Source organism: Microtus pennsylvanicus, chromosome 5, assembly GCF_037038515.1.
Source record: "Microtus pennsylvanicus isolate mMicPen1 chromosome 5, mMicPen1.hap1, whole genome shotgun sequence".
Classification (NCBI taxonomy): domain Eukaryota; kingdom Metazoa; phylum Chordata; class Mammalia; order Rodentia; family Cricetidae; genus Microtus; species Microtus pennsylvanicus.
The window spans coordinates 41,882,896-41,905,491 of NC_134583.1; the positions used below are offsets into that span (position 1 = coordinate 41,882,896).

The 22,596-nt window shown below is 51.3% G+C and overlaps 1 protein-coding gene across 1 annotated transcript in view; it reads right to left on the bottom strand.

Moving 5' to 3' along the window:
• Window positions 1-22,596, bottom strand: part of Arhgef17 (Rho guanine nucleotide exchange factor 17) — a 56,382-nt gene that overhangs the window by 8,269 nt on the left and 25,517 nt on the right. The window contains exons 2-13 of the mRNA XM_075971589.1: window positions 11,899-11,976; window positions 6,922-7,104; window positions 5,281-5,397; window positions 4,984-5,076; window positions 4,660-4,836; window positions 4,320-4,370; window positions 3,964-4,073; window positions 3,774-3,859; window positions 1,847-1,965; window positions 1,318-1,531; window positions 791-864; window positions 103-299 (exon numbers count right to left, since the gene is read on the bottom strand). Of these exons, the coding sequence (XP_075827704.1) occupies window positions 103-299; window positions 791-864; window positions 1,318-1,531; window positions 1,847-1,965; window positions 3,774-3,859; window positions 3,964-4,073; window positions 4,320-4,370; window positions 4,660-4,836; window positions 4,984-5,076; window positions 5,281-5,397; window positions 6,922-7,104; window positions 11,899-11,976 (1,499 nt within the window). The remainder of the gene's footprint in view (window positions 1-102; window positions 300-790; window positions 865-1,317; window positions 1,532-1,846; window positions 1,966-3,773; window positions 3,860-3,963; window positions 4,074-4,319; window positions 4,371-4,659; window positions 4,837-4,983; window positions 5,077-5,280; window positions 5,398-6,921; window positions 7,105-11,898; window positions 11,977-22,596) is intronic.

Genomic DNA, 22,596 nt, shown 5'->3' on the forward strand with positions numbered 1-22,596 from the left:
CCGCCCCGCCCACAGACAGCCCATCCACGAGGCCAGGCCCACCGACCTCCAAGGTCAACCTCTGGGAAGGAGGCTAGTCTCCTGGGCTCACCAAGGCCTTACCGCGGGCGCTGCTGCAGACCTGGCACCGCTCCGATACAGAGAATGCGGGCAGAGCAAACGGCAATGCAGGCCTCCACGTCTGGTTCTGCTCTCAAGCTTAGCAGGCACACCTGACCCACGTAGCCGTCACTGTTGCATACCCACACCTCTGGTGCTGGCTCTGGGCAGCTGCTGAGGGTGGGGGCAGCACATGAAAACTGTGGGAAACCCCAATCGACAGGGAAAGGGGAGTGTTAGAATTGTGCCAGGATCTTGCTCTACCACAGTCCCCAGCAGAACAGAGGGGCGGCAAGCTTGCATATATCTCTCTACAGCAAATGCACCGTGCTTGTGATACAAATAGCACCCTAAACTGTAGTTGCACATAAGTGTACCCTGAATAGGACCATGGATATATGAATCTATTCATATATGATGCTGGTACTGTTGTCTAGGTATGAAAACTCATATAAGGGCATGAATTAGACTAGACCCCAAATCAAATCAGTCTGTGTTCAAATGCAGATGCTCGTGCACATATGATACACATGCGGTGTGCACATGCATATACTCAGACACAGGGGGCGATCACAATGTTTCAAACACATATGAGATGAGGCACACAAAACAAAGATTCATACACAGGTAGCTTTGAATGGATAACATCTACATGGCTCACACGTGTGTGCACACACGCACACACACACACCTGCATGCCACTGCGCGTTTTCATGATGGGAATGGCCTTCAGGAACTCAGGGTCTAGACAGCTTTTACTGGATGCTGTAGTAGAGACAGGCAGAGGGGGACACACACGCTTAGCACCCACCTTACTCTGCCTTTGTTCCCACCCCATCCCATTTCCTCCTGTCCGTCAGAATCTCCCCAGGGAGGGCCTTCTAGAATAAGAGGTTATGGGCTACACCCTGTTTGCTTTTGGCCTCAGTTACACCTTCTGTACAATGAGGAGACAACTACAGAATTAATAACTTCCCAGGAATCAGCCATACTGAGGAAGAGGAAGGCCTTGGCTGTTCAGGTCTACGCTGGAGTCCCTATCCTAAAATGACTCTGTCTGGGAGCCCCTTCCCGGCCAGGGAGGAGCTGGAAGCCAGAGCTAATGCCCAGCCCGCTGTTTCACTGAAGAGGTCTCAGTCTACCCGTCCTAGTCCGCTGCTGGAAGACAGAAGACTGCCCAGAGGCTCTGAGGAGATACCAGCATGAACCCTGGCTCACCCAGCTTCCGTTTGGCTTCATCGAAGGCCTGCTCAAAGCCCAGGCGGGCATCGGGGTGGGGAAACTCAAAGATGAAGGAGTCAGTGCCCTCGGGCCGGGTGGCACACAGCTCCAGCTTGGTGGGTGGGAAGGAGAGCGAGTAGCACAAGGCCTGCTTTTCCGACAGGTCCCTGTGCACGGCGGCAGAGATGTCCCTTAGCGCGTCATCCAGACTCTGTGGGAAAAGACTCCAGGCCTCAGACCAAAGCCTCACATGAGCATCTGCACTTGGAACATAAGGACCTGTCTCTCTCCTCAGACAATGGCTTCCTCCCTCCACAGACAGGGCTGGGCCCCTCCCCTTGCTAGATGTCTCCTCTCTCAGACCTGGGACCTGTCACTTCCCTGAAGTGGGAGCAAGACTATAATTTTCCCCTTCAGATAAGTGACAGGACCAACTGCTTCCTCAGGCAAATGCCAAGACTGTCTCTCCCTCAGACAAGATCAGGGGAAGTCCCAGCCCAGCCCTGTCTCAGCTCGGGGCACAGACCTGATGGGGAAAGCCGAGGCTCTCAGAGAGCTTGCTCATTTGGCTCAGGGTAGCAAGGTCTTCATCCAGGCGGCTGATGGCCTTCTGGATATTCTCCCGATTGGTGGCTTGAGACGCCCCTGGCAGGGACAGAAGAAAGCCGTGGACAGGTAAGACAAGGTCAGACTTGGACACACTTCTGCAGCTGGTCATGAGACGGGTCTAGCAACTGGAAAGTCTCCAGACCCAAGCTTTCAGAAACAAGGTTAGCAGGTGGCTTCCAGAAAAGTCCCAAGCCTGGGAGGAGGGGACTGGGCTTGGTTTAGGAGCACACAAACAGGGTGTCTGACTCTTGGAGAACTTTCTAGATGAGTAGAGATGGCTCAGTAGGTCATGTGAGCTCCAGAAGACACTGGGGTGCAGCCTCATGGGGGAACTGACAAACAGACAGCCCTGGCGGTTCAGTCTGTTGACTGAGAGACTTGCCTCCCTGGGAAGGAGGTTACAAGGAGCTAGTGCCCTGATTTCCTGGTCTTCTCCCACAGCTGACCATTCCAAGAGGTCGACCCTACAGACCAGCTCAGAACGTTCACCTCACTACCTGGGGTGTACGTCCACTCCAGGATAGTAAACAATCAGAGGGGCTGTGTCTTCACTGCAAGTCTGGGCAGTTAAGTACTGAAATTAAGGGACAGGAAGCTGTTCTTGCTCTTTTCTAAATGACAGGTTTCGCTGTCCTCTCTGCTCCTGTTTATACAGTACATATGGGTAGCTGTTGTAGGTCACAGAATGGGAAGACGACCATGGGGTCATGACAGCACTCCCTACAGAGACATGGACACCACGGACACAGACTGATGCTGTTTCAGAGGATATGACAGGCCAACAAAGCCTGGGAAAGCCTGAAATACTTCCCTGGTATTGGTGTAGGAGGTGACAAGGTCAGATGGGTGGTACCCTCATGAATGGGATTCATGCCTTTAACCTCAGCACTCAGAAGGCAGAGGCAGGCAGCTTTCTGTGAGTTCAAGACCAGCCTGGTCTATACAGTGAGTCTGCGCCACACTGTCTGAACAACACAAAACCTAGGACAGCTTCTTTCACCCTTTCACCCAGTGAGGACAGAGGAACGGGTCCCTCAGCGGACACCAGATGGGCATGTGTCTTGTACTGGAAGGTTTCAGAACAGGGAGCAATAAATTCCTACTTTGGAATTTTTGGTCTTTGGTGTTTGGTTTGGTGTTTACTGTCACTACACGGAGCTATACTAAGACAGTCTCCTACTGCTGAACGTTACTCTCCTACGCCAAAGTCTGCTTTGTTCCATTTCTACCTGGCTTTATTCCTGGCCACACAGAGGGATGACCGGGAGTGGGTCATTCTATCAGCTGCTCTGTTTCCTAGTGAGAAGAGATGAGGTGGGCTCAGTCCTCTCCTGGGTCCCTGTGGGATAAGCTGGTTCGTTTGAGTCCCCTCGCAGGTAGGCTTAGAGTCAGTTCTGGAGTGACAAGCCAGCAGAGACAAGAGGGGATGAAGGACAACAGAAGAGGTCCTCAGGGTGTCCAGCTCCTAGCAGGTTCAGCCCCAAGCCACCGGAGTCCCCTTAACCAACCCGTCATTGGGACTCTGCTCCTGGGCGTTAGGCAGGAATGGAACCAGACCAGCTAACAGCGGGTCTTCAATCAGCAGCAGACTCAATGTCTCCCTACAGTTACGGTGACTGCTTTGCAGCCCCACGAGGATGGTTTATGTGGATACCTGGATCTGGCTGCATGGACACTAACCTGGTCCTTCAAAACCAGCCCCTCATATAGGACGGAGAGCAAGGCACAAAAGCAGGAAAACTGCTGGACAGGCAGACGGACGCCAGACAGAGCTCACATTGAAAGACTTCTGGGAGGAAGAACCCAACACCAGAATCGTTTGGACAGACTCAAGTCAGTCTCACCTTTGATGATGTCTGCGTCCTCCAGTGGTAGCCTCCATAGCATCTTGTATTTGCTGGCCGTATCAATGACGCTGGCTGCTGTGTACCTGTGGGTAGCCAATGGGGTGCTCTGGCTGGGGCAGGGAGTAGAGCCCATGGTAGATCAATGGCTCTCCTGCCTGCACCACCCAGCCCCACCCTGGCCACTCACAGGCTCATGGAGCTGCGCCGTAGGGAGCCTGACTTCCGTTTCAGGGTGGTACAGATGATGAGGTCGTTGAACAGGAACAGGGATCGGTCCTTCTTGCCTCCAATTGCCTTCTGTAGGGTTCAAAGTGGGATTCAGGCTGAGTGTGCACAGTCCAGAGGCCTACCCATATGCTCCTAGTGTCCACAGGGACAGCAAGTCCCAGGAGGGGGAAAGGGCTCTCCCCCAGTTTATGTTGAGTCAGGACTCAACTGGGGCTCCTGCTGTGGTTGGGGGAGACCTGAGGGAAGCAGGCACTGGAAGAATTAACTTGGGTGGGTGGAGGTACACGGGGAAGCAGCCAACGGGATACTTCTTACCACTTCAATAACCATCTCCTGCCTCAGGAACCGCCGCAGGGGGGATTGGAGCTGTTGGGTGGGAGTAACAAGGGGTCTTAGAAACTTATTATTAGCCCATTAATCCTGCAATGATCTGGTTGGCCCACTCTATAAACCAGGTCAGCCAGAGCAATGTCCTGTCCTGTTCAGGACACTGCACTGCTGCCAAGCCGGGGACACATGGTCAGACAGATGAGGAGGGAGACACAGAAGGGTGGGGCACTGTGGTCACAGACCCTGATCTAGATGTGGATGGCCACAGTCTCAGTGACAGACAGACAGACAGCAGGGGGGCGGAGCCCGGCAGGGTGGGACATACATCCTCCATGCCCTCGATGTGGGCTTCAATCTCCTGCAGCACGCGGGCATGCCGCTCCGCCTCCTCAGCACTCCTCACGCCCTTGTTGATGCGTTCAGCCACCTGCTTGATGTTCCGCTGCGCATCCAGTAGGAGTGGATGGTCTGGGTGGTCTTCGGGTGTGTGCTTCAGAAGGTCCTGGGTGGAAATGGGAATCTGCTTAGCTGCCCTTGGAGCCGGGGAGATTACTGGACTTTCTTTCCTGTCTGGAGTCTGAGAACAGAATGCACCCCCTAGCCCCATACTTCCGCGCTTGCCTCCCTGCCCAACCAGCTCCATGTCTACCTTCACCAGAAGCTCGTATCGTGGGATCCTCTGCACAGGCTTGATCATGAGGTCGGACAGAGCCTGCTTCTCCTTGTTCTCACGCATGCTTTGCTGAAACCCAAGACAAAGTGGAGGGAGTCCCCATGTGAGGGATAACATGTCAGGACGAGAGGCTCCTAGCAAGTGCCTCCAGCTGAGCTTGGGGCAGAGGCTGACACACTTGCTAGCACCATGGTGCTCTGGTCAAGAGCTCCTGAGATGGCCCACAGCTAGCCTGAGGTGAGTGTATTTCCATCCCGACCCGAATCCACATACCTCCAAGAACTTGAGGAAGGCTGGCCTCGCCTCCTTAGCTACGCGCACGGCGTCCTTCGCATTGAGGAAGTTATCAATGTAGGCCGAATAAATGTTCACCAAGACGTCCTTGGAGAACTGTGGCGAGAAGGCAGGTTAGGCAGACGCAGGTCCCGCACCACGTCACCCTGTCCTAGTCTCTCCCTCCATCTAACTGCTCCGTCTGTTGCATATGTGACAAACGGCTGAATGAGCAGATGTGTGTGTGTACGTGTAAGCACACGCACGCGTCCCGGGGTGTGTGCGAGCCCAGACCGTCTGTCACCGGGTCTCCAACACCATCCACCAGGAACACCCTTCCCAGCCCAGTCAGCCCCTGTGGGTGCCGTGCTGCAGCCTGCTCCCGTGGCTGACTCTGGCTCTGGGTAGGGTACATGCTGGTGGCTAATTCGTCTGGTTGGCTGGTGGAAGGTGCTAGGCGGGGGACTTGCCTGCAAGTGAGGACTCCTGGGTTCCTGTGTCTACACCAAGAACAGGCTAAGATAAGATGTTATGGTCCCTCTTATCTAAGGTGCCAACTGCCCCTGTCTCTGGAGCCTGAGTGGATGAGGTCACCATCCAGGTCCAGACAGAGGTCGATCTTAGTGACGCTGAGGATGAGATAACAGCACTTAGAGGACAAACTAAGGCCACACTCCACCTCATCAAGAACACATTTACACATGTGCACATCCCAAAGTAAACAGGATTTGTTTTTTAAGATTTATTTATAATGTATAAGGTGTTCTGCCTGCATGCATGATTGCAGGCCAGAAGAGAGCACCAGATCTCATTACAGATGGTTGTGAGTCATCATGTGGTTGTGGGAATTGAACTCAGGACCTCTAGAAGTGCTCTTAATGGCTGAACCATCTCTCCAGGGCTGGATTTATTTATCATTATTTTTTAAAAACAGGATTTCACAATGTAATTCTGATTGGCTTTAAACTTGCTATGTAAACCATTTTTTGGTTTGGTTTATTGAATTTTCTGGAAGGATTCTCTACAATTTTGCTTTTATAATTATGTGGCTCTGAGTAACCATTTATTTGAGTTTGGTTATGATATATTAATTATCATCAAGAATTCTTGCTGGATGGTAGTGGCTCATGCCTTTATGGGAGACAAAGACAGGTGGTTATCTGTGAGTTCAAGGTCATCCTGGTTTACAGAGTGAGTTCCAGGACTACAGAGAGAAATCCTGTGGGGGGGGGGGGACAAAAAAAAACCAAACAAAAAAAACAATAACAACAAAAGAGTTTCTTGGAAATTATAAGATATAGCATAAAGGTTTTTTAAATATATAAGTGCCATTTTAAAGAAATAGCACATTTACAGGAGTTTAATGAATTCTTTTTAAGTAACTTTGTTTTTTGCTTTTGTGGTTCTTTTGAAATTTCGAGCCACCACTGAAGGACCTTGAAAAACTCATGCAAGAGTTGGGGCCTCTGGCATACATGCTGTGTAGGATATACAAGTGTAAGAAGTGCCAAAGGGTATGGACTACGGTTATTAAGTAGAGGCAGCCAGGATGGGTGAGTATCAACGTCAAGTTCCTGTGAACGTGAGGCTTAGGTCGGCAGCAGCACAGCGACCGGGAGTCCGTGCAGCAAGAACACTCACCGACTGGACGAGCAGGGCCCCCACCTTCTGCTGGGCATGCCACGTCTGCACACAGTGCCGCACCTGCTCCAGGAACTGCTCGTGGTGTTCCAGAAGCTCAGGGATCTGGTCGAAGATCTCATCCACCAGAGATGGGTCACACAGCAAGGAGTTCTCCGGCTGCTTCAGAGGCTGCATGTAACCCTGGAGGACCCACAGGATCAGTGTGTCTCCTGCAGAGGTGGCACCCCACCTCACCTGCACTGTCTTTCCGCAGGGCCTGCAACTTGGCAGTGGCAGGAAAATCCCGTCCCCTAAAATGGTGTTCTTGCCTAGTCCAGGCTTAGCAGAGGACAGGGCACAGGGGAGGAAGGCCAGAGGCAAGAAAAGACTTGGAGGGAAGCAAGATGGGAGGGTGGGGCGCTTTCCAGGAGACCAACAGGTACTTATTGATAATCATCACATGCTAGGCCTTGAACAAGAAAGACCCAAAAGATGAGTGTGGTGGTTTACACCTGCAATCTGTCCTCAGGAGGTTGAGACAGGAGGGTTACCATAAATTTAAGGTCAGCTTGGGCTACATAGTGAGATCTTATCTCAAAAAATAGCCAGTAGCCGGGCGGTGGTGGTGCACACCTATAATCCCAGCACTCAGTCAGGCGGATCTCTGTGAGTTTGAGGACAGCCTGGTCTACAGAGTGAGTTCCAGGACAGCCAGAGCTACACAGAGAAACCCTGTCTCCAAAAATAACAACAACAAAACAAACAAAAAAACAAAATAAAACAAAACAACAACAACAGAAAGAAAGAAAGAAAAAAGAAAGAAAAGAAGAATAGATCTGGTTTATACCAGTCAAATGAAGCACTCAAATGAAAGGAATATGGAAAACAAAACCTCATTTTACCAAATCTAAGATACACTGTGGTATTTTTTAGTTACCGTTAAGGGGGGAAAAAAACCACCTCAATTAAATTATGCTCTCTGCTAGCGACTGTACGGGGAACTCTGCTTCACAGAAATGTGGAGGCCTTCCATCTCGGGACTGCATGAGGACCTCGGGTGAGGAGTTAAAGTGACGGCAGGCAGGGCCCTGGAAGTCAACTCCGACGTTACTAGAGGCCTGTACTGAATACTAGGTAAAAGGTTTCTGGATTTCCGGGGCAGTCTGCGACTAAAATTCCTGTTTTCCACACACATCTGCATTCAGTGGTGTTTTCTAAGCATGAACAGCCTGCCCCTCGGCGGGCAAGCCTATGGAGAGATCGCCCTCTACTGGCCCTCCGCGGGCAAGCCTATGGAGAGATCGCCCTCTACTGGCCCATGCTGCAACTGCAAGCCAAAAAAGATGAAGGCGGTTCTTGAAAAGGCAGATGTGATGCTAATTTATAAAATAACATTTATATTAAACATTTAAAAACATTTGCTTGTTTTGTAAAACAAATTTGAAATTCAAGCTGAATATAATTCTCTTGGCTGGTTGAAGATTCTGAAAAGGCTCAGGATGACTGAGTAGCTAGCAGCCGTCCTCCCTATCAGAGCTCTCTGACTGGGTCAGGATCGGTTTTTTCTCACAGGGCAGAAGTGACACCACTCACCTCTGGGTCACCTGAAGAGTATCAGCCCAAAGTTCCACACCTGAGCTGGAACCCGAGCAGAGGCAGCCACCCAATGTAAGCCAGGAGAGGAGGGGTGCAGGGAGCCAAGGGGAGGAAAACTGCTCAGGAAAAGGCTGTTTCTTAGCTGAAAGTATTGGGACTCAAGGCAGGACTCCAGGATGGGGTAACACCAGAAAAGGAAATAGACTTAGGGCCCAGGTTCAAATCCCACCTCCTGGCTGCTGACCTTGGCACTTGGCTCCTTTCTGTTGTTTTGTTTGTTTTTATCTGAACTGACTAAGTAGTCAGCGCAGCCCTGAATCCCAACCCCCTTGTTGCCTACTCAAGCTGAGGTCGCAGGCTCACATCACCACACCTGGCTCCTCTAGTATTGTTTTCTGTTTTGGAGACAGGCTCTTGCTTTGCAGCCCAGCCTAGTCCTAAACTCCCCATTCTGCTACCTCTAAAATACCAAGATGACAGACAGGTGCCACCACGAGAGGCCTTAATGCTTTTACTTAAATTCTTGTCTTGCAGGACTCCTACCAATTCACTTTGGGAGGCAGTGGTCACTGAGCTAGTGCCCATCTCTGTTCCAGAGTCTTTGCTTCCTTGTTCAGACAACTCATAATTTCTTTCTCACAAGGTTTACAAAGGTTGAAGCAATTTTGCACACATACACACAGGCAGTATGTGAGAAGCTACACATCTCTCCTGAGATGTGCATTTGGGACAATGGCTATTATGATCTCCACTCTATAGCCAGAGCAGGGGAGGTACAACTGTGCCCAAGATTTGTTCCAGCTTGCACAGGTGACCAGGAAGTGAAGCAAAGTTTGAGCAGCAGAGTCTTGCTCCAGAACCCTGGAGGGATGTCTTCCATCCACACTTCCAGGCTGCGGGTACCCCTGGGCCTTAAGTTCAGGGAATAATCCACTGCTCACCGCTACCTCTCCCCTCCCACCCAGAGGCCTTCTCCTCCAGCCCTGCTTGCTAATAGGGCCCAGCAGACTCAGATGCCAGGCCTGCCTGATCCGTACACCACCACTCCTCTCTGCCAACAGGCCCGAGAGGCAACACCATCTTTCCATCTTCGAATACTCCGAGAGAATATGAGAATAACTTCATTTTACAGGTGAAATCAAGGCCTGGAAAAGGGAAGTGACTCAAATTCCTGTCGTCCAGAAGGAGGTAAGTGACCTAAGCTAGGGCCAGCTGACCCTACCAGCACCAACCCTTACTCTCCTGTCTGACATCTTAGGAATCCCTCCTCAGGTTTTCTTGTGCCCGCAGAAGACCCTAGCCCTTGCCTGGTTTCCTGTCTTTCTCCTTGGCAGTCACACTAGGCACTCCTGATTTCCTCCGCTGTCCTGGTCTTTGCTGGTGTTGTACCCTCTGCCCATCCCCCCCAGTGGGGTCTCTGCTGATACCCTACCCATCTTTTAGGTCTCTGTTGGACACTCCAAACCCAGAGTCACCTTCCCTGAACCCACACAGGAAGTGTTCATTCTATGCTCTTATATATATGAGCATTTTAATAAAAAACAGAGGTAATGTGTTTCTTTGTGGTGAAACAGGACAAAAGAAAAAATTGTCACTTTGACAAATTTCCTTCATTTGTTTTTTTTTTTAAATAGTTTCTCATGAATTTCAGGTTACCCTTGAACTATCTGTTAGTCAAAGATGACCTTGTATTTGTGATTTTCTTGCCTCTGCATCCTAAGCACTGAGATCACAGGTGTGAGACACCATACTTGGTTTATGAAGTCCTGGGCATCAAACCAGGGCTTCTTGCATGCTAGACAGCACTCTTTTGAGCGACTTCTGAGCCACACTGTAATCAATTTTAAGTTCACAGATTAGTACACACGCATTCATACTCCTGTGTAAACATCAACTTCATCTCCCAGCTGGAAGCTCTGACCACTGCACACTAACTCCCCACAGTGTTCCCCAGCCCCAGCCTCCCTTGGACCCGGCCACCACCACCACACCTTCTCTCTGTCAGTGTTGCGGCGTGGGGCGGAATCAACCTCCCTTTCGGGTGCAGCAATACCCTTGAATTCTGCATCACCAGCAGCCAGGTGTGACTTGTCCCACTGAACAGCCTGTAAGCTCCAGGGAACAGGTCCTTGTCCCTCCGGCTCACAGCTGAATGGCGCCCCTGCCCTGCCTAGACAGTAGTGTTTAGTCTATAGAAGGGCTCTATACAGATTTGTGGAAGTCAAAGGAGGAGAGGGAGAGTAGGAAGGCTGATTAGTTCTAGGTATTTCCTGGGTTCTACTTCACCCTGAACTGTGGAGGCATGAGCAAGTTCATCTTTAATCGTGCTTGTGAGCTCCGTTTAGGGTCTGGGCCTCTGCAGTTCACGCAGAGCTGGTCCTGCCATAGATGCGCCCACACCTCCTCTGTTCTCCACCTTTCCCAGGCTAGGGGCCCAGGGAACCGCACGCCCATGACACAATCCCTGGAACCCACCACCTCCTAAGTGTCTGCCCCCGCCCCATTCTGCTATGGTCGGTGCCCTTACTGGAACTCCATAGCCCTGGTTTGGCCTCCTCTCCTGGTTTGGCTCATTGTTCCAGCAGTCATACAGAATTCCCCACGTGCGAGTCCAACCACATGCCCACCTGACTCAAAACTCTCTACTGAATATCCAGAACCCCACTGTGGTACAAATCCTTCTCCTGGGACTCAAGGACCCCATGGCAAGACCCCTGCTGGCTCCTGCAATAGCACCCAAGACCCAGCCCCTCAGACTGCACACCACGCGGCTCCCTCGGCAGATGCCACCAACTGTACCTCTCTGACGAATTCTGGTCCAGCATCTTCCACGCCTCTAGAGCAGTGGTTCTCAACTTTCCTAGTGCCATGAAGCTTTAATTCACGCTCTGGTGACCCCAACCATAAAATTATTTTCATTGCTACTTCATAACTGTAATTTTGCTACTGTTATAAATAGTAATGCAAGTATCTGATATGCAGGGGATCAGATATGTCATCCCAAAGGGCTCGAGACCCACAGGTTGAAAATCACTAGAGTCCCATCTACTCAGCAGGGTTCTTCTTTCCTTGCCCTTGGGCTTCGTGCACCTGGACCAGGGCCTGCCTACAGTAGATACTCAGTATTTAATTCTGGTGTCAGAAAAGGCATGCTCGAGGAGGTGCAAAGCTGTCCAGGGCTGCTGTGGGAACATGGAAGCAATGGGGTGGAGACTCCCACTCTCCCTGTGACTCCTGTTCTCTCCCCTGCAGGGGGAGACCTCTTCCTTCAGGGTGGCCACATCAGGGATTCTCTACACAGTGGTGGTATGTGCCAGGGAGACAGCTCTTTGGTCTCAACCCCTGTGCCTGCTGCCCACACTTGGAATGTTGCTCTCGGGCCTAGGCCATGGGCCTCACCTGCATCAGGGTGCGCAGTGACTCCACATAAGACTGCTCCGTGTCCAGCAGGGTCATGGTGACGTGCTTCCGCATATCCTGTGGGGAAAGGAGTAGAAAGTGAGTGGGCCTTTGTTCCCTTAGCCTCTTGCACCTGCAGCTACGTGCAAGCTCATCGACACAGCCCGAGATCCTTTCCCTGCCTGCTTCTTGCCCCCAGAAATAGTTTCCCAAAGCATCCTGGACCTCCACCCTGCCAGGTCCCTGCTTGGGTATTCCATGTTCTCCCATCCCAACAGGTTCTGGACAAAGACAAAAACCCAACAACAATAAACTCTCATATTTACAAAGGACGATGCCTCCGGCTACACCCACTCCAGGGACTACTCTGGAAATGGCAAGTTCCAACTTGCTGCTAAGAGACATGTTTGACCTGGCTGTATGTCACAGCATCCCTCAGAGTAGATGCGGCCACTTCCTGCCAGGTGAAGACACTGCAGCCCCGGGAAGAAAAGTTGGTGCTAGAAGTTGCAGAGTAGAGAGTGTTCTGACGCTTAGGACACAGAACCCTTCTTCGTACCAGGCCTACTTCTGGGCACTTCTTTTTCCCAGTACTCTTGACCACCTGTGTAGGACATGGTTTTCCCATTTCTTATCTGTTTTCTTTGCATGTGTATGTGTGGCGGGGATCTATGTGCACGCATGTACAGGTTCTATCACCCACGCAGGCATGTGTGAACACAGGAGGCCAATGTCAGGTGTCTCCCTTTATTAATTCCCAAATTATTTTATTTATTTATTTATTTATTTATTTATTTATTTATTTATTTATTTATTTATTTATTATTTACTTTTTGACACATAGTCTCTCCCTGAACCTGGAGCCCACAGCTAGCCTGGCAGGCCAGGGAGCCCATCTCTGCTCTCCAGCACTAGGCTTACAGACACACACTAGGGTTACAGATGCACACTGCTCTACCAACTTTTACAATTCTGGGATGGAAACATAGGTGCTCATGCTTACCCTTCAGGCCATCTCACCAAGCCTCTTTCTCCTTTCAGGCAAGGACTTACAAAAGACCAGGATAACCTTGAGTTCCTGACCCTCCTGCCTCCACTTCCCTAGTGCTAGGTTACAGGCATACACTAGCACATCTGGCTTATAGCTCTGTCCGTGCTCTAGGCAAGCACTGCACCAACTGAGCTACAAGTCCAGACTGTGTCTCCTCATTTCCCTGGGGGTCACTCAGCATCTGCACTCATCCCAAGGGACTGGATCCCTGCCTCTGTCAAGATATAGTCTACCCCGTGGGAAGACTTTGTTAGAAGAAGTTTGAGGATTTGCCCTGGCTTGGCCCTGAGGCAGAACTCACCTGCTGCCAACCTCAGCAGTTCCCGATCTTATCCAGGGAACCTTACAACATAGCACCCGTCCCAAAGCAGCTTCTCTGCCCTGACGGGGACTCGACCCCAGAACTCCATACTGACACTCGAGCTTGTAGACTGGCCCTAGACAAGGTGTGGGGCTCACAATCTGGCTGGGCCGTGCCTGGGGCTCCAGGCATCAAGACCTGTAGGTTTTTTTTGTGTGGAAATTCCAGAGTGAGTGCTCCTGCTTGAATATCTCTCCAGTCTTCAGGGGCCCCTGAGGGAAGCGGGGCTGACATGTGTTACTGCTCTGCCCATCCCTGGTCTGCTGCGGGACCCTGGTTATTAGCATTTGTTTTGTTTCTAGTTGAGCCTAGGTCTTGCTCTGCAGTTCAGTATTCAGCCCAGGATCCAGAGGCACAACCTAGCTGCCTGCTTACTTTTCGAACCATGGTGAGCTTAGCCCGGGTGCTGTTCCCTCTGACCCTGGAATGAGTTGAGGAATCAGTATTGTTCCTTAGTAGCTGACAAGGAGGCTCCCTCAGAAGGGGGCACCCATGCTAAGGTCTACTGAGGTAACATCTCCTTGGGACACAGAAGGCTGGGTTGCTCCATCTCTGCAAGCTCTGGGCTGTGATGTCTGCCCGAGGCCCTACCTCGGAGACCCCAACTATGAGCAGGCCAGTTTATACTGGGTGCTTCTGGGGCCTTTAAAAACTCAAAGCAGCGCTGGTTCGATGACGGGGACCAGGAGGTGTCCACACACCATCCCTTCTCATCTCACAGGTGTTTTCTGACTATAAGATAGCTAAATCAGCCTTTGAGGCTCACCACTACCACCCTCTGCCCACACTCACTGGCCTGCCAGCCCCAACCTGGGTCACGGTCAGAGAAGTTTCCTGAGAGGCAGGGCTGGCGCTGGGCCTGCTGGCCAGGAGGCAGGGGTGGTAGTGGGAGCTGACACTGCAATGTCGTCTCTCCCAGCCTCCTCCCTGCTGCCAGCACAGTGGATCATCATTCAGCTGTCAGGTAAAGCACAGAAAACAAGGCCAGCTCCTTGTCACCGCACGTGTCCAGACACAGGGGCAGGATGGGAGGGGGCGGGGGTAGGAGATGGAGGGACAATGCAGCTGTCAACCAGATCGGCAGGCCCACCTGTTCCAGGAAGGCCAACCCTGCTTCCCTCCAGATCCCCTCACCACAGGCAGGGCCCCAGCACAGGGACCAGGATGTGTGGGAAGGTGGAAGATTGAGACCCTGATGACAGAGAGAGGCCATGAAGGCAAGATGCCTTGTATCAAGATGAAAATGCAGCCCAGTTATCCAGCTGCGAGCTAGGACATCCTGCCGAGAGCCCTGGAGCAATGAAGGCACATGGACATGACACAGTAAAGTCCCCGGCTGAGGTTAGAGCCCTAGTCCCCATTGTGCCCAGAGCATGGAACAGGATCGGCCCAGACAAACCTACAAAAACAAGGCACATCCCTGGAACCCTCCCCCTCCAGAGAGGCAGCCGGAGGCAGGAATGGGGACACCACCTTCTCCACAGCACAGAAGTATGACATCCCCAGGCTCCATAGTTCCAGTGAGGAGATGGCAAAGGGGAAGCAATGCTGGCTACTCCCAGCACATTCAAACCTGAAGGAGGCTGGAAATCTGGCTTTCCTAGAGACCCAGGGTAGCCCAGCAACAAATCTGCTTTCATCTGATTCTCTTTACTGCCCTATGTCTAGACCCTTAGTGCCCAGAGAACCCGCCAGCACAGTCCTCACCATCAGTCTCTGCCTGCATCTGATGTCAGCCCTCCCCAAGCTCAGGGTTGGCAGGCAGGCAGGCAGGCAGGCAGGTTCCTGGTGCCTGATCCAAGTTCCAGGCCCTGTTCTCCAGCATCTGCCCACGCACGCGTCCCCTGTATCTGCGACATCCTAGGCCAAGACCCAGGTTCCCGGCTGCCCCTCCCCCTCTCGGTACCTGGGCCTCCCCTGGTTCCTCCGTGGTGTCAGAGCCCCCGCCCCCGGCGGACTCCCCGGAGGCGGCAGCCGAGCCCAGATCGCCCATGTCTTCCAGCGCGATGGTGAACTGGGCCAGGGTCTTCACCATCTGTAGCATGCGGCCGGGCCGCCGCCGGGGCGGACACTGCGCCGAGTCGGCGGGCCCCCTCCCACCCGCGCTCCTCCCGGTCCTCAGCCCAGCCGCGGAGGGAGTGTTCGCAGCGGCGTCGGTGTGAGCGCAGCCGGCGGTGGCACTGCGGCCTCCTCCGCATTAGAGAGCGAGCGAGCGAGCGAATGAGCGAGCGAACGAGCGCTCAGCTTAGCAGGGGGAAAGTTCCGCCCCCTGCGCGCCGCCCCTTCGCCACCAGGCTTCGCACTCCGCCCCAGGACACAAGTCACACACACCCGCGGACAAGGACGCGTCCACTGCTGTATCTGGCGCGCAAGCACAGATTTACACTCAGGAGCCACGCATGAACTGAGTTAGTACAGAACAGGTCCAGGTGCTGGGTATATTAGAGTAGGTCAGGGTCAAGGGCAATCACTTTAATATGTACCTTACCCACACAGATCCCAAATCCCGACACCCATGAGTCTGACCCAACACAGCTCACAATCATGTGGACTTCCTTGTTCAACAACAACAGACAGGATGGCAGAAGCAGGCAACCATGCAGGAATCGAGCTCGGGTCTCTGGAAACCTGACTGGCTCTGATGTAATAAAGAAGGGGCTGTCACCCTAAACACCCCACTGAGTCACCACCTCACACAGCTAAATCAGCGTCCAGCCCTTCCAGTGCCTCTCCTCAAATCCCAGGAAAAGGCCAGAACCTACCCCAGACCTGTAGTGATATTTTGTTTGTGTTTTAACAACTAAAGCTTTTCTGAAGATCAGAGCGCAGAGCTAAGCCACTAGTGGCCAGGGAGAGGTGGCCCACACCTTTAATCCCAGGAGACAGAGGTAGAGGGGGTTCTCTGTTAGTTCAAGGCCACCCTGATCTGGTGTGGGAGGTCCTGTCTATGTGTTGCTTTTATTGGTTAATGAATAAAGAAACTGCTTTGGACCTGTAGCAGGGCAGAACTTAGGTAGGCGGGGAAGACTGAACTGAATGCTGGGAAGAAGAGAGACGCTATAGAGTTGCAACCAGAATCAGACATGCTGAAACTTTGTTGGTAAGCCACTGTCAGATTAATAGAAATGGGTTAAATTAATATAAGAGTTAACCAATAAGAAGCTAGAACTAACGGGCCAAGCAATGATTTAATTAATACGGTTTCTGTGTCATTATTTCGGTTCTGGGCGGCTGGGATGAACAAGCTGCTCCCTCTTACTACACTGAACTACACAAGATTGACTCTGTAAAGGAGAAACAGCCAGGCAGTGGTTGTTCACACAAAGGTGATCCCAGCACTTGGGAGGTGGAGACAGGAATGATATGGCTGGGTGGGGGGAGAAATAGAAGGTGGGAGACGACAGGAGCTCACTGCAGTCTGAGGTTTGGTGGAGACAGAGGCAATCTGGAGATGCAGTTTGAGGACAGGATCGCCTTTTCAGTAAGAGGATTCGGTAGAGATAAATGGTCTCTCTAGTGGCTGGGTACCCTGATTCTCTGGTCTCTTAGCTTGCACCCCCTAATACCTGACTCTGGGTTTTATTATAACCAATTAGAATTTGTGCAACACAGACCCACTTGGAATGGGTGATGAACAACTTTGACACCAACGCCCACTAGACACTAGAAAGGTGGTCCATACATCCTGCAGCTGTGTCTTAACCCTGGCTAGCTTCATCTCCTTGAATGTTGGGGGTTCCCGCACTCACCAAGCTCCCTGGTGACCCCCTTTCTCTCTGATTTCCTGAGCAATGGCACACTGGACCTCCATCACCCAAGCCAGGCTTAGCCTTGTTCCCTGCTATCCACCCAACTCTCGCTTACCTCAGGGCCTCAACCTAAGTCACCTCCTCTAGGAAGACCTCCTGTGTCCTCAGATTAGGTCTTGTGTGTCTGTTCTATGGTCTCCAATATCTTCGGCTTCCCTTTCCTAACCACAGGCAGTCTGTAACAATACATTTGAGCAATGACTAGATAGATCCCTTCTCCCAGGAGACTGCTGGCTCCCTGAGGTAAGGGCCCTTGGTGTTCATTAGACAAGGCACTGGACACAGGGGATGATTGGTTGACAGACCAGTCTCCAATAGCTGTCCTCTGTTTTCCAGCCAGCCTGTGCAAGTTTCTGGGCATCCATTTGACATCCATCCCTCATCCCTGTATTCAGTCCTACTTCCTTACCAGTGCTGAAGATTGAAGTTGAAACCTCCCAAATGCTAAGCAAGGGGCAGATGAGCTTTCTTTTCCTTCTTTCTTTTCGTTCCTTCCTTCCTTCCCTCCCTCCCTCCCTCCTTCCTTCCTTCCTGTGGATGTTTGCTTGAGCCTGGGTCTTCCTATGTAACTCAGGCTACCCTCAAATTCAAGACCCTGCTGGGGATGTAGACTAGCAGAAGAGAGATTGCCTTCTTCCCTGTGGGAGGTCTTGAGTCCAATCCCAAAATCCCACAGAACCTTTTTTTTTTTTAAAGTGCTGAGCTGGAGAGATGGTTCAGAGCTCAAGAGCACTAGCTGCTCTTCCAGAGGTCTTGAGTTTTATTCCCAGCAACCACATGGTGGCTCATAACCATCTGTAACAAGATCTGATGCCCTCTTCTGGCCTGCAGGGGTGCATGAAAGCAGAACATAAAATACATAATATACATACACAATAAATACTTTTTTTTTATAAAAAAAAGTGCTTATAACTTTTGCTTATACAAGGTGGTATACACCTATAATCTCAATACTTGGGTAGTAGAGGCAGAAGTTTCAACGTCATCCTCAACTATAGCAAGTTCAAGGTCAGCCTGGGTCTCAGAAAAAAAACAAAAACAAAAACAAAACCAAAAACAACAGGTCTGGGAATACAGTTCATTGGTGGAGCTCTTGCCTAGGTTCATTTTCCAGCACTGCATAAAAAGTTCCATGACTCTCCTGCCTCCTGAGTATGAGCCTTACAAGCATGCATGCTTGTGCCTGGCACAAATGAATTATACTCAGTTACACCTGAAGAGGCAGGCCATGGGGCTAGGATTCTGGGGTAGCAAGATCAGCACAGATGATCTTGATTTATTACAGTATCTTTATTTATTTATTACAGTATCAGAGCCAATACTGGGTAGTGCTTAGTAAATTTGTGTTGCATCAATGAATGGAGTCGGCTATGTCCCTTGGGCCCCCTGGATACATTGAATGAAAGAACGAATGCAGGAAGAAGTGTGGCAGGCCCTTTCCTGGTCCCTGGACTGACTGCCCAAGATCTCCTAGGAATGTGCTGAAAAGCACAGTCCCCCCTCCCACAAAGGATCTCAAACTCTACCCTAGGTTGGAGTCAGGAACCAGCTGCATGCATCTGTCTCTTCCCTTTCCAGGGGACTGCCTTGCCCCACAGCTTGCTCCTCCTCTTCCTCATCAGTGTAGTAGGAGAGAGAGCGGGCCCTTTGTTCCATTCTGCCTGGCTAGCTTACACCCGAAATAATCACACAGAAATTGTATTAATTAAATTACTGCCTGGCCCATTATTTAACCCATTTTTTTTAAATTTTATTTATTTATTTATTTATTTATTTATTTATTTATTATGTATACAATATTCTGTCTGTGTCTATGCTCAAAGGCCAGAAGAGGGCACCAGACCCCATTACAGATGGTTGTGAGCCACCATGTGGTTGCTGGGAATTGAACTCAGGACCTTTGGAAGAGCAGGCAATGCTCTTAACCTCTGAGCCATCTCTCCAGCCCTATTTAACCCATTTTTAATAATCTGTGTTCACCACCACGAGGTCGTGGCTTACTGGGAAAGATTCAGTATGTCTGACCTGGCGGCTGGCTCCATGGCAGCAATCCCTGTCTCTGCTTTTTTCCTCCCAGAATTCTGTTCTGTCTACTCCGCCCACATAAGTTCTGCCCTATCAAAAGGCCAAGGCAGCCTCTTTATTTAACCAATGAAAGCAACACACAAGCAGAAGGACCTCCTACACCACATCAGGGTAGGAGTGCTGGAGGAGGACGGAAAGAAGGAGAACGTCCACGTACAGGGTGGGCAGCCAGGACTCACACATGGCCCGAGGGCTGGCTGCCTGGAGATCTCACTGGAGATCTTTAAACCATGTTTGGCTAGCAGAGTATCTCCTCCCATTTGGCCCTCTCTCAAACTACATGATCTTGGCCTCACTTCTTCTTAGCGGCTGAGAGACAGTGCATAGTATGTGTGGGGTGGGAGGGGTCTTGGCAGAGTGCAGCTCAACCATCCACCCATCCATCCATCCATCCACCCATCCATCCATCCATCCACCCACCCACCCATCCATCCATCCATCCATCCATCCCTCCCTCCCTCCCTCCCTCCCTCCCTCCCTCCCTCCCTCCCTCACTTGTGCCAGCAGGACAGCATTCAGAAGAATGAAGCCACCGTTGCTGGCTTCCGGGGGAAAGCAGTCATGGGAGGCCTTGAACAGGTACGGAGGTCAAGAGATACAGGAGTGCACGGTGGGTAACGGGATCCAAGCCTGTTGCCATGGCACTGGGTGCCCATGGGGCAGATCCATGAATGGAAGCTGAGGGAGGGAACAGTAGCACAGCGGCTGAGACAGGGCATCATTAGAGCTCTTTCAGGACAGGGTCTACCAGAGTGAGGCAGAGGGCACCAGGTACCCAGCGCCTGATGCGAGTAACGTTCTGAGGTTCCTGAGTGCCAATCTGGGCTGAGACTAAAGGCATGCACCCTGATTGCCCGGCTTATCCCCCTCTTAGAGTTCTGTGGATGTTTGGAATAGGTCACAGAACAGTTTTGTTCTCATAATTTACATTTACTTATTTATTTATCTATTATTTATTTTTTTATATGTGGGGGTGGGTGGACACATGTCCATGTGTGGCGGTCAGAGAACAACTTTTGGCAGTCAACTCTCTCCTTACTTGGACCTTTAGGCTTCGCATCAAGAGACTTTACTTCTGAGTCATCCTGCCAGCCCCAAAAAGAGTTTTTGTAAGCATGAAGGCCTGTCCGTTTCCATACCACACCCATATTCCACCCTGGGTATCTCCATGGGATGTGGATCACATGAGAAGGTTCAGCCACACTAGACCAATACTCATTCCAGACAAGACCGCTGGGCCCCTGGCTCTGAGAACACCCTTCTGTCGGTCTCAGGGAATCCCTGGTCCTCCAGCTTCCACCAGGTCTGTCGAGAACTCCCCCATCTCACGGGCCCCCAAACACCATCCACTCGACTCAGCGTCTGAGTGCTAACAAGACCCTATTTGCGGTCCTGCAGCTACTATGGGACCAATGGTAATAAAGGCTAGATACAGGATGGACCAATTAAAGAGTGGTGGAATGATTAAAGACAAATAAATAAATGGAGGGATGGCATTACCGGCTCAGTGGGAGGTAAACACATGACACTTGATTTATTCAGTGAACTCCTAATGAGTACCTACCAGATGCCAAACATCATTCTAGGAATTTAAAGATAAGGTCTTGGGTTAGGAGAAGGCTAAGCATATGGCTGGGCAGGCGAAAGTACTTGTCACTCAAGTCTGATGACTTAAGTTCCATCACTAGAACCCACATAAAAAGCCAGATGGAGTAGCATGCACCTGTAACCCCAGCATTCCTAGGGTGAGATAGGGGGCAGAAATGAGAAATTACAAAGTACAAAGGCTAGCTAGCCTGGAATGTATAGCACAGCATAAAAGAATAAGAGAGAAGTCGGGCGGTGGTGGCGCACACCTTAATCTCAGCTCTTGGGAGGCAGAGGCAGGCGGATCTCTGTGAGTTCGAGGCCAGCCTGGTCTACAAGAGCTAGTTCCAGGACAGGAACCAAAGCTACAGAGAAACCTGGAAAAACAAACAAACAAACAAACAGCCAGGAGAACAAGAGAGAGCCTGCCTCAAAAAGGTGGAAGGAGAGAGAGCGCTAACTCCAGAGAACTTGTCCCTGACTCCACACGCTGTGTCACACGTGTACGCATTCCACCCCCACACACAAGAAGAAGTCCTGAAAGAAATGACAAACAACAAAGGCAGCTGTGGAGGCAGGAGGATCAGAACTCAAGGTCATTCTCAATAGGCAAGATGGAGACCAGCCAGAGATACATGAGACCTTGTCTCAAGAGAGCGAAGGCCGTTCCAAGAGAGACATGCAGTTCCGGGAGCCTCTCCTGCCTGTCTGACCGCGGAGCTGCCCACCCTGGTAACATGGGAAGTCTCATGAGGGCTCCTCAGCATCACAAATGCTGTCTGCACAGCTTCCAGGGCCAAGCCTCATTACTGCTTTGCGAGAACTGGCGCCTTGGTCCCCAACCTACATCAGGGCTCAATTTCTTGTAACTCTCCCATTTTATAAACCAGGAAAGCAATGCTTAAAGATGCCGTCTTGCTAGTAAGGGTCCTCCTAACTGCCTTCAGGTCCCTTTCCTGTGGGGTGAGCTCACCTGGACTTCCCAGGCTTACTGGCTATCCAAGTCACCTTCCTCTGGTCTCTTCTGCTCCAAGTCAATGATATAAACAGGCATGTTTTAGAGGTGAACACAATGCTGTGCACAGGTCAGGCCAGGATCAAGGCTGATCGTCCCTGGGAACTCGGCCCTGGCTCCTAGCCAGACAGACTGTCTGGTGCTCCTGGCCCCACCCATATCCATGAGAGTAGAGTTGGTACTACATGTTCCCAGCCTTACGGGCCATCCCATTTGTTCCCCAATGGCTGCCACCTCCTCTGGTCCCCAGAGTCATCAAGGAGACAAAAGTTCCCAAAGGAGTTTGTGGTATGGACACCAAGATGGCTGCTCTGGAGCCACATATTTCAGGTTCAAATCCTCACTGGGCCACTTACTTAGGATGTGGGTAGATATGTCACTTCATTTCCTGGGGCCCCTGCCCCTCCTTCCCCCCACCCATCCATTCTCCTTGGTTTCCTAGGCCACTTCCTGCTCTCCACAGACCCTCCCTTCTGGAAGAAGAGGCCTCTTAAGGTTTCCCAGTTCCTAGGCCTCAGAGTGTTGGGAGCTGTGAACCCCCCAAATCCTGAATTTCTGGTAAACAACTTGTAATGTTTGCAGCTGCTCTGAGCACGAGACCCTCAGGAGTTCCTGATGACAGGGGAGTGGCTTCTGGGGGGGTTGGTTGGGGCATGGCTATCAGTTAAGATTCTCTATATAAGCTGCCCTGGACACAATAAAGGGGGCATTCTTGTTTCAAGGAAGACCCGTGTCTCTGTCTGTGTGTCTTTGTGTGTTTTGACCTCCAGCCCCTTGCCCTGTTCACGAA